Source organism: Polyodon spathula, chromosome 12, assembly GCF_017654505.1.
Source record: "Polyodon spathula isolate WHYD16114869_AA chromosome 12, ASM1765450v1, whole genome shotgun sequence".
In the NCBI taxonomy this organism is placed as follows: domain Eukaryota; kingdom Metazoa; phylum Chordata; class Actinopteri; order Acipenseriformes; family Polyodontidae; genus Polyodon; species Polyodon spathula.
The window spans coordinates 34,730,061-34,749,716 of NC_054545.1; the positions used below are offsets into that span (position 1 = coordinate 34,730,061).

General features: G+C 39.9%; 1 protein-coding gene across 1 annotated transcript; it reads left to right on the forward strand.

The window, feature by feature from the left end:
- The first annotated feature begins 1,531 nt into the window (after positions 1–1,531).
- LOC121323768 (START domain-containing protein 10-like) lies at positions 1,532–18,372 on the forward strand. The gene is made up of 6 exons (XM_041264970.1): positions 1,532–2,326; positions 10,719–10,866; positions 14,174–14,277; positions 15,235–15,349; positions 15,561–15,613; positions 16,846–18,372. The coding sequence occupies exons 1-6, from the start codon at positions 2,177–2,179 to the stop codon at positions 17,074–17,076; spliced, it is 801 nt and encodes a 266-aa protein (XP_041120904.1). The 5' UTR covers positions 1,532–2,176; the 3' UTR covers positions 17,077–18,372.
- The last annotated feature ends 1,284 nt before the right edge of the window (positions 18,373–19,656 follow it).

Sequence of the window (19,656 nt, forward strand, 5' to 3'; positions counted from 1 at the left end):
TTCTAAACACTTTATGCTGTATATGTTATGGTATAAGTCAGAATATTGGAAATGTTAGCATTTACCAAGCAAAAAAGTAAATGTTCAAAATAAATATGACAGCGCTTTATTTCTGATATTTACCTGTATAAATATCAAGAATAACCAATTGCCTTTGCCACAAGGGTCTACCATGCTGCAATAAATCAACACCATTGTGAACTGTTTTACCTTTGCTTTCCCTGTGTATGTGTTTGTGTTATTCAAAGCAGGAAATGAAAGGTGCGCAGTACAGCACAGCATAAAATGCATGCTTTGCATTGATTATATTGATTTCCCAAGGTGTTGAAGCAAACTGCATTGTAATCAAGCCAACTCTTAATAACTCCATGTCTGAATAATAATAATAATAATTGTAATAAGTGAAGCTGTTCAACCATGTATTATTTTTTCCTGGATTAAACTGGAAAAGTCAGCTGTGACAGAAACTGCTCTCCCTAGAAGACAACAATGTTCAGCGCTGTTAATTTACTGTAATAACAGTAATTGAGCTGAAAGTCATGATAAATAATGCATTTATTGTAATACTCATACTAAAAGCATACCCCCCCCCCCCCCCCCCCCCCCCCCCCCCCCCCCCCACCCCCCCCCCCCCCCCCCCCCCCCCCCCCCCCCCACCCCCCCCCCCCCCCCCCCCCCCCCCCCCCCACCCCCCCCCCCCCCCCCATCCCTGAATAATACTGGTAGTTTACGGAGCGCCATTGGTGTCGCGTAACCATCAAATGCCTTTGGTAAAGAGCGCCATCTGGTGGAATAATAACCCTAGCGTATTCAAAGCAAACACTGCATTTATCTTTAAGTGTGTCTATGTTTAAATTGGGTTTGGCCATTATTGATGCTGCTATAACCGTTGGTGTACAATCGTCCATTCCTGATGTGTTTGCTGGGTAAAAGTAACACATACATTAATATAGATGTGATTATAATTTACTGACGGGTACAGTTGTCAAATAATTACGATGGTATTTCATCCGTACATTTAAGCATGAAATCGTAAACCCTGTGGTAGAACAATAATGTATCCATAAAGCATTAGTGTGCCTGTCATAACATTGGACTGGAAAGTGAATTACAGAGTATATGTCATGTTCCCCTCTTTGAAATTGGTGTGTTTGCTTCGTGCGGATTTTATCTAAACCATTGTCTGGTGTCCCTCCTGGTTTTTGTTCCAGATGTGTCCTAAATTACTTAATTGGACCAATTATTACCAATTATTGTTCTAGTTCTAATACTGTATTACGAAAGGGTATAGGGGTAAATAGACAGCTAGGACTTCCTTCCATTTTTGTCACGCATCTGCTGAGACCCTTGAACACTGTTGCAGCTACTCTGTACCACTGGAGAGAGAGAGAGAGAGAGAGAGAGAGAGAGAGAGAGAGAGAGAGAGAGAGAGAGAGAGAGAGAGAGAGAGAGAGAGAGAGAGAGAGAGAGAGAGAGAGAGAGAGAGGGGGGGGGGGGGGGGCGCATAGGCTACTGAAATACGAGAAGCGGAGCTGCTATTCCATCCATCGAAAACACATGAGGCATAACAGAATAATAGTCAAGCAAATAAATCCAGTGTAACCTGGCAACCGGGACACTCGATCTGCCTGATCAGCCAGTCTGACCGACGGAGCTGGTACAGCCAACCGCTTCTGATATAATTAACGCCGATATTTATCTATCAACCTACCTTGTTATGAAGAAGAGGGGTGAAGACAGACGGTGATGTTGCTACAGGCACCGGTGCAGAGAGGCAGCGGCACCTGATCAAAAGGATAACAAATAAATAAGCGACAGTGAGAAATGCTCGTTTAGATAGACACCTCCTATTATAGAGAATAAATAAAAATTAAAAATAAACATTACAGTAGCAGAAAAAGTGAGGAGATAACATTGGAAGTGGCAGAACTATATCATTAAAACCCATTGCGAGTTATTCTGTGCAAGAAGGACGGCGCTGGAGACTGCAGTAATAATACCTTACACATCATTTTAGGGTTTAACAACAAGTGAAGAAAAGGAGTTTATGGGACAGAAAGGAAATTGAACGAGCACACGCTTTCTTGATTGTTTTCGTTGTTTGATCGGCTACACGCATTCCAGTTTAATCGAATACCATCCCCCGAACTCTTCATTTGCTTGCTCGCAAGCAGAGATGCCGGTCCAGATCCCAGACGATTCCGATTTCAACTCGTTCAGGGAGCAGTGTGAGAATCTGGAGGGATGGACTGTACACTACAACAAAGCGGGGGTGACGGTGTGGTGCCGAGACCAACAGGAGAGTAAAACTGTGCAGAAATTAAAGGCAAGCGTGTGTGTTATTATTATTATTATTATTATTATTATGATGATGATGATGATGATGATGCCAGGCTTTGCTGTACGAAGACGCAGTGCAGTGCAAATGAGCAAAGAAGAAGGAAGTTGTTTTGATGGAGCTGGATGCACAGACATGTCACATGAATATAAGTATACAAATGCATTGTTTGTTTTGCTTTTCACCAGTAATAAGGAATGCTAGTGAAGCTAACAATAAAATGTTATTGTTATAAATTGTTATTGCTTGTTAATAACTGACATGTAATAACATATTTATAAACGGGTCCTTAATCTAAAGTAATCAATCCACTGCTCGCCCCATGCTTATACCTGCTCGGCACTGTTTGTGCTTCAGTGCGGGAGGTCCCAGTGTTATGCTTAAAAGTGTCACTGCCAAATAGTGTCACCTGGCAGAATTTGACATCTATAGGTGCCAAATAGTGTCATTGCCAAATAGTGTCACATTGTTATTTAAACGGAGACACTATTTGGCAGTGACACTATTAGACACCTAGAGATGCCAAATAGTATCACTTTGCCAAATAATGTCACATCGTTATTTAAACGGAGGCACTATTTGGCAGTGACACTATCAATAAAAATCAACCCTGCACAGATTACACACCCACAACTGTGAAACTTGTAGTGCATTATAATGTAACGTACTAACGTACATGCACATCATATTAGAAAATATATATGTAATAATAGTGTGGTTATGGGCGATCTAATGGCTCTCGGTACAATAGTTGTCTATTTTAAGTTAAACCAAGTAAACAGTGTTCTCCATAAACCTGCTTTATGAAGACATAAGCCCGATACCAGCTCCCGCAAGGGAGCAGGCTCTTTTGTACATCGGTGTCGGCACTATGCTTCAGCGTGGGATGTCCCGGCTCACGTCCCACCTCCACCTGTAAGAAACCCCTGCCAGCAAGAACCGTGTTTCGTTACAGTATACTGCGCATGCTAGACACTGTTTTACTTATCTTTTTCTGCTCACAGGCCCTGGATATCAAAAATGTCTTCCAACACTTCCAAAACTCGCTGTCTTCGTCTGTTTTAACCAAGGATGCTGGTGCTGGGGGTGCGGTAGCACCCCCTGGCATTGCATGGCTTCCATCATATACAGGGTTACAGTTTTGTTAAATGGCTTTTAACCCCACTCTTATCCCAAACATTGTTTCAATCATAAAATGAAACACTTTTCTGCTGTTTTCCGACAGGTGGGATGGGTGCAATCTACATAAAGGTGGCGGAATAGCTAGTCAACATTTAAAAGTGAGCCCTACGTGTTAATGATGAAATGCCATTTTACTGATGTGACGTGTATTTGAGGACTTTTGGAATCAGTTTTGAAACGTGTATTCCATTTAGATCAAAGGTGCGCAACCAAACCTTTATCACAGGCCGCATATCCAGAAAACTAGTTGGACCTCATGTTTACAGCGGGCGGCACATTACTAAAGAATAATCAGAGTTTAACCCTTAGCTGGAATACACACAGGCATATATAGGCAATTTCCTTTAGAATTACTGTTAATTTTATTTTATACTGCACGACACACATCACAAACAAAAATAAACAAAACAATTACAAACATTTAGCATTACTAGCATACTGTTTCCATGTACACACGCATTGCATAATAATGCAAAGCAAATTAAATATCTACTTGCAGCAACGTAAGGCACAGGGCAGTGACATCACCTCTTCAGAAAAAAAGCCTCCTATGTTGGGAATGGGTTCTTTCAATGCAGCAGGTTTGTGCGCTGTTGATGAGAAGCAATTAACCTGCACAGTACGACTTAAAATAGTGTGCTGCTTTTATGTGAAAAATGAGAAAAAGCAAGTCAAAAATAAATAAATAAATAAATTGTGATATACTGATAAGTGAAATGGAATTAATACACTGGGTCTACAGGCTGCATGTCCCAGATTTAGATAAACATGTACAAATTCTTTGCAATGTTATCAAGTTTCCTAGAGAAGTTGCAGCAATGTTATTGAGCAGTGTTTATCAGCCTTAGGAAATTATTTTATTGCAGGACAAAATCCATTAAAAATGCCAAGTTTGTTCATCCTGATCTGTGAATCCGTTCAGTTTGAATACAGACAGGTGATTAATGAGAACACACTCAGAGCTGTTGAATTAATGCAGGCACCACTCTGCATGGTGAGGAGGTAGACGGGATAGAAATATTTGAGGCCATTTTTAATGAAGTTAGCCTTTCGTTCTTAAAGGCTTAAAAAGCTAGGCACAGTATTTCAACAAAATATATTTAGAGATGTTTTAAAATGTTTTTGTTTCAATGCTTTTACTGCAGTCTCCAGTTAAGTCTGTTCAGAAAATGACCTTTAGATGACACAGCTCTTTTAGAGTTAGGCCTAGATACTAGTGTCCGCTTGGAGGAAAAGAGTATTGCTAATTAAAAAGTTGCTAAGTTGTCCTTTTTCTCTGACGCAGTGCAGGGATTTGACTATACAATGGGATGTGATTCAACACCAAGAACATTACCCTGGGTGCTTTGTTCATCCTGACTGCTTGGCTTATTTTCTTACCAATTCACAAGTTCAATTTTTACAGGCTGAAAGTATTGGCTGATGAAGCTGCCAACACTGCTTCCTATTAGAGCTCAAGTGAGTGTTAATAATGACAAGTTGTGGGTTAACATCCTGAACAGGATCTGCTCTTTGCAGATGTATATAGATGAGCACATGATGGACACATGAAAAGGTTGTTTTTGTGGCATTTGTGAGGTCCACTTGTATACGAGCTTCCTGTGTCTACAGAACATTAAAATAATATGCTACAGGGACGTAGAAAAGGGCTGAAATTGGTTTATGTGTTGCAAATTACTGATCACTGTTATTACTACATAACAAAGCTTATCTGTGTGCATTTCAAGGTACACAATGCTGCCCTTAGGGCTTTTGTAATTGATCTGCCCATTGTTGAAGATAATCTGCACTAGGATCAATTCCCCGAATGAAGAGCCCAGGCCCCCTATAGCTTCCAATATCGGGTCGATTTGAAATGCATTCAATTAGAGTTCTCATTCAATTAGAGTTCTTATTCTTCCGAACCTCACTTGGGAATGGGTTTTTGGCTTTGGACAGGCTTAAGATATGAATGCACAGCTTTCACTCGGATGGAGGCTGTGCAGTAGAAAGACTGATAGTTGTATTGATTGGGAGAAAGGAACACTCTTCCCGCTGGGTTAGAACTCCTCAATCCCACACACGGTGCTAGATGGCATTGGGCTGTTGGTGGGAGAATATTTTGGCTGAGACGTTTAACCACATTTATCTTGTGTCTCCTTAAATTTGAAAATAGCCAAGTACCTTATCATCCCTTTTCATAACCAGAATGATGTGGCTCTTTCACTCTTGAGGAGGGCTGTAAATACATCCATCCCCAGTCGTTCATGCTGTAGCAACGATTTGCAGCCCAGGGAATCAACATCTTCAACTTCAGAGTTGTACAACACTGTGAATAAGGCACCTTTTTAAAAATTTGGTGACATCAAAACTTAATGACTATGTTATGCTGTTGTTTTTCCTTAGACAATTAATTGTGTCAGAAATAGGAGACTGTCTCTTTAAGGCAGTATACAGCATCATGGCCCGTTTGAAAAATTCAGAATGGAAAACAGTGGTCAAAACCTGGGGTGAGGTTTCCCAGTACAATGCCCAGCTGTAACCTGAGCTTTGCTGTATGAGAAAGAATACAAGTCATTTGAGGAGACCTCAAGCTGAACCACAGGATGGTTGGGGAGGGGGCATTCTGTCAGTGAGGTGGGGGGGATTATTTAAAATAAGAATCTGATAGTCAAAACAAAACGGGATAAGAGATCCGCCTTCATAATTCATCAGTATCCCCTTAACCACTCTATGAATAATTGAGTTTACAGGGAAGGACTGACGTCATCCCATTCACAGAAGCCTGACTGAATGATGTCAGGGTTTGGTGGGGGGGGGTCTCATGAATAACGAAACAAAGTGTGATCGTCTTACATAGAGAGTTTGCATCTCTACTGACAACAGCAATAGATCGCATTGTGCCTGAAATGTACTTGGAATACAGATCTACAGTGGAAATGAGGACTGTTTAGAAATTTAAGTTAGAAATGCATTATATTCCACATTGTGCATTTCACTGTCTCTGGGAAGTGGCAGATAGAAAAGACAATGCATAGTTCACTTTTTAAAATCAAATTTAAATTGTATTCATGTAATTTTCAATCACAATTCTGTTTATCAATGGAGGCCACATCAATTTATAAAGCTGTGTGGTAACATTTGTTTCTACATGCCAACTAATTATACAAGTATAAATTACAATACATATTATAATATATTATATTATATTATATTATATAATACTGTTCATTCCAAGGCATCCTAGGGCGCTTCACAATTTAAAATTAGCTTGTAGTTATAATCAGTTCCAACAGGACACTAAGGGACCCATCTTCAATCTAGACTGAAATGATTAAATTGCGCTGATTTTCAGCATACCAATTGGGATTAAATGTGTGCTTAGGGAACGCCTTGGAAGATAGAGAATAAGAGGTCCTGGAAGTTAAGAAGACCCAAAACCACAAAGGACCTTCTAGGTAGTAAGAATAGCTTTAAAATCTAAATGATAACTCACAGAAAGCCAGTGCATGGATCTGAGTACTGGAGTGATCAAATTAAATTGCTGAGTGTGAGTAAACATTCTAGCAGCAGCATTCTGAGCCAGTTGAGTGGAAGAGAGAGTTCAGCTAGCAGCCACCCTCCTAAAGCTGGGGTAACAGGAAGCCACTAGGGGACTAGGTTTCAGGCCATTGCATGGCACCAGGGGAGACTTGGGCTTTGGTATAGTAAAGTTGCCTCATACTAAGTCTCCCGGTCTCCTGGAACCAGGTTTCAAGCCACTATTCCTGAAGACGTGGCTTTGTGTTCCCTCAGCTTAAGTGATTGAATACGACATTCCATTCACCCGGAGTACATTCTTTACGGTATATCCGAAAGGATGCCATTACGAGATCAGTAAGGAGTGCTTGCACACCCTGGGTGATCTATATGATTCATTGCCCTTTTACTGTGTTTAACTGCCAACACTGCACATGCAGGATGCTTCACAGCGCAGCTGTTTTTACATTAGCATGTAATGCAGTCACCCAAATGCTCTCTTGTGGTTTAATATTCCAGAAGCGTCTTGGCAATATGCTTTTTTAAAAAAAAATTCTTAAACGTTTTGAATATATTACGATGCATCTGCAGAGCAGCAGTTTGGAGCATTGTGACTGCAGATAATAGAGGTATTGAACAACAGAGGAAACATGTTCATCCGGTTCTCAAAGGGAAGAGTGCGCTTTGAAACATCAAGATGGAGTTACATAACATAGTGGGTTAGCTGTCATGATGGGGTGCGGGTTTGGTAAGATATGTGCACAGGCATTAACATGAGGGCAGCCTGTTTCATGACAATAAAAGGTAGGCAGCTTACTGTTATGTAAGCATGATTTTGCGCATCTTGCCTGCTCCTGCCAAGGGAGCCCTATCGGAAAAAAAAGCCCCCTTGGTTTCCATTTCTCACTCATAAATAACTAATAGATCCTCAGCTGTCTAACATTCTCTCTCATGCTTGTCCTGCTTTTATGTTTTAGTTTTGATTTATTTTCTTCCGCAGTTCTTGAGCAGTTTCATCTGTAAGAAATAAATCATGGACCAAGTGCAAAGGAAACATACTGCATGGAGAAATCAAATGAGTTTAACAGTATAGAACTAGTAAGACTTTACTTTGTCATGCAAATAATTGTCTCTTGCAAGTTTTATAACTCTGTTGTTACAATTACTAATGCACTTACACAGAAATGGCTTGTAGACTTTTATAGCAACAATAACTTTCAGGGCTTGTGGAAAGAAAAACAAATAACAAAAACAAGAAGTAATTGAATGAATAACTGTCATCAACCTACACTGGAATAAATTTAAGTTGTGTTTTTCACCACTTATTGCAGCAATTATGGCAACAGATCATATTGACATTTCCTACCTATGAATTATGGAATCAGGCTGAAATAAAATATTCTGTCTGAGATCAAAAGTACCTCTCTGCTAGAGTGGCTGGTTGGCATTTGAAAGCTTAACCTGAAGGTTGCTGGGGAAGTCATTGGTATAAGGAATGGCATTTAGATAAGAGGTTTTATTTTTGTTGTTTTGTGTTTTTAATGGCTATGCAGGTTCGCTCATAATGCGACTGCAAAAGGGCAACATGTGCTAAATATTCCTAATTGAAGACACACGTGTTTTTACTTAGGCTTTGCAGAGTAATATGAACCTATTCAAAAAGCAGCTGTTTTTTTTACAGTATCAGAAACAAGTAAAATACATGTTTTCGAAATGGCCACTGATACAGTCTCTGTTTTTGGAAATGTCCACACATACAGTGTCTGTTTTCAGAATGGCCACACATACAATCTCTGTTTTCGGAATGGCCACCAATATATGGCCAGCGATACAGCAAACATTTTGATGGTGAGTGAGATTGACACTGAAACTCTATAGTTTTTGTCAACAGTATCAAGTGTTGAAAAATGAAATAACTCTAAATGTGATTCTTCTATGGCCCTAACCCTAATGTTAAGGTGTGTGTGTGTGTGTGTGTGTGTGTGTGTGTGTGTGTGTGTGTGTGTGTGTCTTGAAATTAAGAACAGATTTCAATCTTAAACTCAGTATTGAAATTCACTCATTTGGCCCATCTCTGAAAAGCCTGGCCCATCTTTCTACACCTGCGTTGATTATTTTTCTTTGCAGCAAAAGAGTTAGAGGCACTAAAAAGCCCCTCCCCCTATGCCTTGCTATCATTTACTTCATACCGTATTGTCTTACCAGTGTACTAACTGGAAGTCTATAATAACACTGTGCAGTAAGACCTGTTAGAGAGTAACTGCACTACTTAAGACAATAACATTAGTTTCCCAATCTGTTTAAGACTGAAGTCTGCTCTGAGACATCACAATACTTTCTATGTGGTGCATTTGCTATATTTAAGTCTATACTGAGCTCTATTTAATAAATGAGCTTTCTCTAAGAGCCCTGCAATGATATACACATTTAGGGGATGCGAGATGTCAGCATGCAGGGTATAAGCTTGCTAGACTTGCTTTGCAGGGAGATATGCCTGTTCAAATCCAGATTTAAAACATGTTTACATTTGCTGACATTAAGAATCCAGTACAGTTGAGACCCAGCTTATTTCTCAATATAAACAAGTAGCCAAATGGCAGCAGCAAAGTGTGCTGTGTCAGCATAGAGAGAAACAAGCACACAATACTATTTTGAACAGAAATACCTTTCTGTTGATAGAGCCTGTGTAGGAAATTCACAGCTTTGAGGAAGGGAAGAATCCTATGTTAGGATTACCTGTTCTAAAAGGATTTTACAAACCCAAGATAATTCAATGTGAAATGTACTTTGATCAAGTCTGTCTTATGCACTCTCAGTTCACTTCCCAAGCCTTCCCGTTCAGAGCCTTGAACTAATCATTCCCCCAGTCTGGCCCTTGAAACCCCTGCTGTTGTCGTTCTTTCAATCGGAGGCAGAGTGTGAAATATCACCTGTAGTCTGGACCCTAATTAATGAGGACAATTGAAGGAGACCGTGCTCCAAGGGACACAGAAACTTGAACCGGCACTTCATCACAGGCGTTTGTACTGTACTAAGCATGCAATTAGCACCAGCACTGACCTGCTATTGAAGAAGCTGCACTGGCCGGGCAGCTGACAATCATTCAAAACACACACACTTCAGGTTGTCTTGGTTTTCAAGTGGATGACAGATAGTTTTGGTTTCCAGTGAAAATCTCATTAAAGGCTAATATGGTGTAATGATCCCTGAATGCTGGTAGGTGCAGGGAGATCTGCAGCGGACTCTTTTCTTCTTAAGGGAGCCATTTTTGTTTTGTGAACCACTCTGGAAAACTGTAAGCACAGCATAAAAGGAAAAGAGGCATGAGGGAACCCTTCCAACACATCTGTGCCACTGCAGCAGCATTACAGATGGATTGGCTAATGAGACTGAATTTGGGAAAACAGTCACAAAACCAGCAATGCAGTAACCTACAGAAACCAGTCCAGCTGGTTTTCTGTACCATATGTCTAGTGAATTGTTATTTGCCCGTTTGTTAGATCTAAAAGTGTATTCCAAAGCTAGTAGCGGCAGTGCTAAGCTTTTTCACTACACTTTACTGTGGACTGTTCTAACATAAAGCTTGAAGCTCAAGCTTCTATCAGTGCCTGCAATGAAGTATACACGAGTATAGGTAGACAGGTTAAGGAACTTCCTGGTAGTGTTAGAGCTGAATATGTATCTTTTTTTTTTTTTCCAGATGAAAATAGTCTGCAAGGATGTAACTGCAGAAACACTGTATGATGTCCTGCATGACACCAGCTACCGTAAAAAATGGGATACCAACATGATTGATACCTACGACATTGGAAAGCTGACAGTCAATGCTGACGTGGGCTATTACTCCTGTACGTTGGTATAGTTAAGAGATCACACTATAATGTTAATACAGTACTATACATAGGAAACAAAGCAAAACTGCCCTCTAGTGGATTTGGCATGTTAAATATATATATATATAGATCTAATACTATATATATATATATTATATATATATATATATATATATACAGTTATCGAGTGTATATATACAGTTATCGACAGGTCTTAGCATTGATGAGGTTGTAAGCCCGCATTCAGTAACCTACAATCGTGCTACTCGTTTGAGTTAAATAGTAGAGCTAAAAATGCTTGTGCTGATCTAGACTAGTGCATGTTTCCATATTGCAGCCCTCCATATTGCAGGAAGATTGGTGGTTCCTCCCCATTTAAGTGCCACAAGACTAGGGGTCAAAGCTGACGGTTCCCACCCCACAGGGTTCGTCTTTGATTGATTTATAACTCGGTTCCCACCCCACAGGGGTTCGTCAGAACTTGATTTGATTAGACCTTGGTCTGTTGCACATCAACCAGTCTGCCACAAGTATGGAGATGTTCCTCTAAAAGGTAATTCCACTTTTCATGGAACAGTACACATGTGTTGTTCAAAATCTTAAATTTAAAAGATGTTCCAACGTTAACCTTACTGTTTTGTATGTGACAAACAAACATATATACACACACACACACACACAACACACACACACACACACACACACACACACACACACACACAAATCAGGCTGAATTACAGAGGGGGGGCTCTCTAGAAACTAGACTTAGCACTGGGTTGAACTCTTTCAGATGAATCGCTGTCATGTCTAGTGATCATAGCGAACTGTGCTGGCCATTCACTTTTTTCTTATGCTTTTTTCAGAAAGCCTTAGCTATAAAGAGATGTATTTATAATCAGTGTGTTCCATTCTCCTGAGTGAGTTTAGGCACCAGTGACAGCTCTGCAGTCCAGGGATTCCAGCAGGCACAGCATTGGATAAAGAGCTGGGCTGAGATCACCACAACTCATTGCACATAAACCCCCAGCACAAGCACCAGATTAAAAAACACAGTACATACCACAGGCCATCGAGTGCACATGACCACAGCAAGCCAGTGCACAGGAGAACAGAGAAACACTGGGCTTTGGCCTGAAAAGGTATTGTTCAGTTGTACAATAATGGCCAAACGTTTAGCATCACCCTATAGAATTAACTTATTATGCTTCGTAAAGTTGAATGAAACCTGTGAAGTAGTGTTACGTTAACATATTAAATTACATACCACTTTGTTGTTTTCCACGTAACCAAAAACTGACAAAAATGGAAAAATGTAATGTTTCGTACTATTATGGCTTCCAGATGACTTGCAATGTCATTTACCGGTTTCTTTGATTATGTGATGTTAAGTAAAATATCTCAATTATGTTTTTTTAATTTTTTAAATTTTTTAATTATGTCTCAATCTTAAAATTCTAGGTGATACAAAACTTTTGGCTCTATTTGCTTCCCATAGACATAAATGACGTAAGTGCCAGGGCCATCTATTGACCTTGATGTATTGCTGACATGAAGACACTGACTGCTCCACTAGCCCATGCAATACATCATTTTAAGGCGGGCAACTGAAACAAAAGAACACCAATTTATATGAAAAACTAAAATGCAATTGCTATAGAAAAGAAAACTCAAACTGATTGTAAAGGGACTGCATCCATACTAGTCATTTGCTGTTTTTTTGTTTTTTTTTATTGATTTGCTTTCTGAGTAATTAAATCAACGAATGGCCTTTCATTTCTTTGAAATCCACCCGTAATGCAATCAGTCATTTCTCTTGAGCTGTGGTTAATTCAATTCAGAGTATCTGTCAAATCCAATTTGAGCTAGCTCCAATTTGAGGTGTGTGTGTGTGTGTGTGTGTGTGTGTGTGTATACGGGTAGTGGACAAAAAATTGGATACACCTATGTAAAGTCACTTAATAGGGCGTTGGGCCACCACGTGCAGCCAGTACGGCCTGAATGCACCATGGCATAGAGTCTACCAGCCTCTGGTTTTCTGCAAGAGGGATGCAGCACCATTCTTCCATGAGAAAGTCAATCAACTCACACCTGGTTGATGGAAGTGGAAAACGCTGTCTCAGGCTCAATTGGGTTCAGATCTGGTGACTGAGGCCATGACATATGGATAACATCAGTGTCATTCTCATTAACCGTTGGGCGACCACACGTGCTCTGTGGATGGTGGCATTGTCATCCTGGAAGACACCCCTCCTCCACTCCCCCACCCCCGGCAGGAAAGAAATGCTGCAACATGGGGTGAAGATGAACACTCAGTACCATTAAATAGTGATTAGCATTGACCTTGCCTTTTAAGGGAATGAGTGCACCCAAACCATGCCAGGAAAATGCGCCCCACAACATTACAGAACCACCAGAACCCTTTACTGTTGGAACCAAGCACTCAGGGCTGTAGAGTTCTTTAGGTTGGCGTCACACGTGCACTCGTCCATTTGTCGAGAACATAGTGAAAGTGATTCATCTGACCATATTACATTTCTCCACTGCTCGGTATTCCATTGCCTGTGCTCTTTGCACCACTGGACTTGCAAACGTGCATTGCCAGGTGTGATGAGCGATTTGTGCACTGCAACCCGACTATGGCACCCCCCTCTGTGGAGTTCTCGGCTGACCGTTTTTGATGAAACTGGCTGCTCGCGCCCCAGGTTGAAATTTACAGTCAATTGATCTGCAGTTGCTCGCCTGTTTTGTCTTGCACTTCAAATTAATGCATGGATATCACAATCCTGGAGTATGCACTTCTGCCCATTGTTGCCCTTTGCTGATGATGTCTTTCCATGCCGACATCACCTTAGACGCTGTTGCTCGTGAAACATCAGCAAGTTGAGCTGTCTTGGTCACTGAAGATCCTGCCAAACACACCTCAACAGTCACCCATCTTTCAAAGTCTCTGAGGTCTCCTCTTGCAGCTATGCTAGCCATAGTTATAGGCAACCAGGCCTGTCCAGCATTTTTTACATAACCCTAAGAATGCTGGGATATGATTTGCTTTATTAACGCATGAGTCACACCTGTGTGTAAGTCCTTGCTTTCAATACACTTGGTGTCTCTCATTTACCCAGGTGTTTCCATTTTTTTGTTCACTACCTATATATATATATATATATATACACACACAACACACACACACACACACACACACACACACACACACACACACACACACACACACACACACACACACACACACAAGATGAAACAAAGCATGGTATCAGTCATTGTGTGAAAATGTGACGTTCTTCGTGTCCTTGGCTGTGAATTGTAGGGAGGTGCCCGAGTCCGCTGAAGAATAGAGATTTCATCACCCTGCGATCCTGGCTTCCTCTTGGCGGTGACTACATGATTATTAACTACTCTGTGAAGCATCCTGTAAGTTCAAGCTGTGCTGCATACACTTTTAATCTTGCATTGTCCTGCCCTGATAAGTCCTAAATCAGTTCAAACTCAATAAATGCATTTTTTTTTTATTTATGTACCTTGGAAATGAGCGCTTAAGGAATTGAAAGAGGGACCAATTATTTCATGATCAAAATTTAACTTGTCCCTACCCATCTTGTTGTAAGAGCCTCATCCTACATAGCAGAGTGCTTGATGGTACACAGCACTGTGTTAGTATTCCCTAGGCACTCCAAAGGCAAGGAGAATATTCTGCATTCATTGAGTTATAGGCTTCAAATGTACCGCAGTGCTTGGATATTTTAGAAGTGCACAGCAGCTTAGCAGACAGCTGGTTGGTGTAAAGTTGGAGAGTCTACCTGTGTATTTCAGGTACACGAATGTACTTCCCAAGTGTCAGGTATTAATTAGGGTTGAGTGGCTCAATGTTCCATGCTAGTGGCTGTATCAGCAGAAATGCGCCTGTAAATTGATAGCTGAGCATGGCTATCTGTCATTCTTCAGTTGCTCTGAAATATCAACTAACACTGAATTTATTAGGGCAGTGGAAACTCTGATATAAAGTCCAGTCAGGGGACCAACAAAGTGTGGCCTCAATAGAGGGCCACTACTGAAGGTACCATACATGTATCCTATAGTTTAGACAAGTTATTGAATTACCATTTTATTGAACAGTTTACAATATCAGATATTAATGTTATTTTGTTTTTTAATGCAAACTGTAATACTATACTGGTTTCTGTCAGTTTGTTTAAACCTGTATCTATAGACATGCAGGTTGAGTTATATCATTAGTCTGGACCTACTTTAGCTATTGAGAGTGTCAGAATGTGATACAGGTCGTGGTGATTTTCTTTTTGATAGCGCTAATTTGAACTTTGCAGCCAAGGCAGGGGATGAATGTCACTGACATGCTTGTTCAATTCTCAGAAATATCCCCAAAAGAAAGACTATGTGAGAGGTGTGTCAGTGCAGACAGGCTACCTGATCAAATCCAACGGTGACAACAGCACCCTCTACTACCTGACGCAGGTGGACCCCAAAGGTAACAATCCTTCATTTACATGACACATCCACACTGCTGTCAGCTGTTTCTTTTCTGTTCTCATTCTCCCAACTTGTACCACAGTTTTAAAGCCAACTGAAAACACTGGCATCTAAAAATGTAACAGCAACAAATATGAAAGACTGAATAATGTGTTGTATTACATGTATGTAAGGGTAGTTTTACTATAATGTTATATGATTTCTTTCAGGTTCCTTACCAAAGTGGGTGGTAAATAAAGTATCTCAGTTTGTGGCTCCAAAGGTAATTTCGGTTCATTCATTTATAATGTGTGAGTGTCTGGCTGTAACATTACTGTTGTTTTTTTTCTTCATTAAAGTCATCAGCTCTTTTTTTAAAAGGTGCATTTTGGCTTTTAAGTCTAAGTTTGGCTGGTGGCTTGTGGGTACCTCTGGGTTCATTACAGTCGGTTCTAGATAGGTCACCAATAAGTAAATATAAGTTAACAGTACGTAACTATAAGTTACTCATTTCAATAAACTTACATAATCTTTCTTTAAGCTATTTGAATAGCCACACCACTGTAGGTCTTCTCTTGTATATCTTGAAGAGCAGAAGCCCAGTCGAGGCGTGGGGAGCTAGTGTCAGGTTGTAGGGATCTCCTGCTTACTTAATTTGTGCTGCTGTCTGGTGTCAAGATATGATGTTGTTTTTAACCTAGTATTTACAGCATATGGGGAACTTTTTTACTATAAAGTCAGTAAGTTCACATTACATTTTAATCCACTTCTGTTTCTGTTGTTTGCAATCATGTTGTGGTTCCTATTTCATTACTGAAGTGTTGTTTCTGGTCAGGAGCTGCTCTTCACTTCTAGTTGACAGACATACAATAGAAAGAAAGAAAGAAAGAAAGAAAGAAAGAAAGAAAGAAAGAAGTTCATTCCTTCTTTCTTTGTTCTTTTCTCTTTTCTTTGTCCTTTATTCTCTTCGCTCCTTTCTTTTCTATCATTCTTATCTTTCTTTTCTTTCTTTTTACATTCCCTTTCTCATCGTATGTCTTTTCATTCTATTCCTTTTCTTACTATTGCTTCTCTTCCCTTTTTTCTTGTCTTTTCTTTCCCTTTCTCCCCTCCCTTGTTCCCTGTTCTTTCTCTTTCCCTTTCTCTTCTCTTCCTTCTCCCTTTTAGTACTTTCTTTCTTTCTCACCCTATCTTTTCTTGCTTTCTTATCTTCCTTTCACTTTTCTGGTTCTCTGGTTTCTGTCTTCCTTTTCCCCTTATCCCTTTCCCCTTTTCTCGTCTCCTTTCTGTTTTGCCTCCTTTCTCCCCTTGTTAGTCCTGTGAATGAAACGCTTTCTTTGTTCTCGTTCTTCTCTTTCAGTGAAGATCAAGAGTTCAGTGAAGGACACAATAGCCAAACCACATTTGTTAACTTCACTTAGCTTCTTGTAGTTTTACCTTGACATTTCTTTTGGAAAGTCACATGGTACACACTTTGCATGTTGATGTCTATATGCAATCCGCGTGTCTCTGCAGGCAATGAAGAAGATCTACAAGGCCTGTCTGAAGTACCCCGAGTGGAAGCGGAAGCACAACCCCCACCTGAAGCCCTGGCTGTACCCCGAGCAGAACACCCTGCCCAGCATCAACCCGGCAGAGCTGTCCCTGCAGCACGCGGACTCACTGGAGAACATCGACGAGAGCGGGCTGAGCGAGGAGAAGGGGCACATCAGCGAAGAGGAGGACAGCTACTCCAAAGAGTCATAATGTGAGCACAGTCAGCTCACTGAGCATGCAACACTGAGCCCGATCACAGGCAATATCCCCAGCAGAGCCACTCCATACCGGAGCCCCACACAATCACTGCAGATTACCCCAGGAGCCCCAACGACAAGCCCATACACATCCATACTGAGAAACACTTACTGAACAACATGCACAATAAAACCCTCCGAGCCATTCAGTAGCACAGTCATTGACTCCATTACTATCCCAATACAATTATACTGAGCCACTGTACTTAAATACTGTAGAATTAACCCATGCAGCTAATATCCACATTCTTATTTTATATCATCTATTTCTACTTGGGCTTTTCTCCACTAGCCACTCACTCACTCCTCTGCAAGCTCAGTGTCCAATTTGAGGATAGCTAGCACACACCCACCTATCTTAATGTGACCATTAAGAGACCATTCACACATATATCGATAGGGCTGTCCAATATATCTAGTGAATCTAATACAAGTACAACATTTGAAGACATTGCAAGTTTCTTTAAGTATTTATTTATTCAGCAATGTTACGGATGACAAACCCAATACTAATCAATTCAAAGTTCCCCCAATGAAATACAAAGGAATTGACTGCAACATGAAAGCTAAATCCTACAGCTACTGACAACATATAGAAACAGACAGGACAGGGAGGTCCCTAAGCAATGGACAGCATCATCAGCGCATTGATTCAATCAAAATAGATGTTCCAGTGCATCCTAGAATCCTCTGGATGACAAACCATCTTATCTAGAAAATAAATGAAATCCCTTTAATCTATGGGGAGTGCTCCAAGGGCTCATACACTATGGTGCCTCTGCAGCAAAGAGTCACTGTTTTTATTAGAATCCTTGTTAATCAACAACATCACTGCAAGTCTGTTTCTTTTTAGGTTTTCTTTGCACAAGGCTGATACCGTATAAGACTTGTTTTAAATGAAGTACAACTTCACAGCGACTACAAACAGTTCAGCCTGGTTGATGGCATATTCAGGAAAGCGTATTAAGCATCAGATTTTTTATAATCTATTTTTCTGAATGTTTTCTAACTTTCACTCGAACACAGTCAGGTAGCCTTTTGCTGTGGACAGGTAATTGAAACTGAAAACTTAGTTATGGTACTGCAATAATAATAATAATAATAATAATAATAATAATAATAATGATAATAATAATGACTGGGGATGACAATTTTAAACTTTTAGACTCAGCAAACTAATTATTACTTAATACATTCTCAAAATATTTCTAAATTGGAAGGCTCGCTTGTATAGAATTTTTTGAAGATTAACTTATTATATGATCATATATAGTATATATATATATAAGATATATATAATATATATATATATATAAATATATATATATATATATATATATCTATGTTACAAACTGAGGACCCTATTTAAAGAAATTGTATGTTTAAAATGTATTTTAATTAAACCATCTGCACAGTTTAATTAGAGTTGCACAAGTGGCGAGACATCTTATTTATTTTCTATTTGAAATGATCACAGTCTGTTTAAAACCCTATCACGTGTCTATTGAAAGATCTTTTTTTTTTTTTTGAATAATTAAAGCAGAAAAATATGATGCTGATTTTGTGGACTCAACAGTAACACTGCAACAGTAAAATACCATTTTCTATATAGCACCCTTCATGCTATGGCATCTCAGAGAGCTGTATGCACAGTATACTCCAGCTACAAATATATAAAACCACATTACAAAAAGGATATTTTCAATTTAGGCTTCAAATAAGAACCCAGAAAGAACAGGTTAGTAAGATATGTTGTTTGACGCATGATTTTACTTGATTCCGATGATGCATGCAGTTTGCAGCACCTAAAAAGCACTGTATTGTTACTGCTGTTGAGTTTGGTGAGCCTGGTTCCCTGTCATTCCAAACAGGAATCCCACAGGAAGCACAAGCAGCTGTTTTCAGATTTGTTTTGCTGCTTCAATCAAAGCCAACGACTCACTCTTTCAATGTCTGTTAATGGTTTCCTTGCAAATAAAAATAGGAAACATACTGATACAGTTCCTGGGCAAATTGGACAAAATTAACTGCAGAATTTAGAGGGAAATATAAATGAATACATCCCTTTCTGCTGCTGTATTATGTAGACAATGATGCTAGTGTTTGCAGTTCTTCTTTTGCTAAGAATTTGAATGTATTCTTGCAGGCATTACCAACTTACAGGCCTACCAAATTGGGCATAGACTGTACAGTCTGTGAAACCTGCTAACACAAACTGTTTGAATGTAGCCTAACAACAGGAACTGCCCTGCCCAAACCAAATTCATGGATTGCCGAAATGACTTTTCTCAAATGAGGCACTGTCATTTTTATTGAAAGGTTAAAAGAGTTTAAAATGGCCCGGGCCTTTTTGATTTCTGTCCTCTGTGTGTTTTATATCATCTGGTAGGCTTGGACTGGTTTGATACTCAAGAGTTGATGCTGTGCCTTGTGTCCAACTGGCGAAAGGATTAGATTGTTTTGTGTTTGTCTGGTTGTTGTTTTTTTTTTCTCACAGAAATAATAAAAAAAGGTTTCTGAAAGTTTGGCACTG

Excerpts from the sequence above, each read along its gene's own strand:
- LOC121323768 (XM_041264970.1), top strand. The coding sequence starts at position 2,177 with ATGCCGGTCCAGATCCCAGACGATTCCGATTTCAACTCGTTCAGGGAG. Across the intron at positions 2,327-10,718 it reads AAACTGTGCAGAAATTAAAG|ATGAAAATAGTCTGCAAGGA; the intron begins GCAAGCGTGTGT and ends TTTTTTTTCCAG. Across the intron at positions 10,867-14,173 it reads TGACGTGGGCTATTACTCCT|GGAGGTGCCCGAGTCCGCTG; the intron begins GTACGTTGGTAT and ends TGTGAATTGTAG.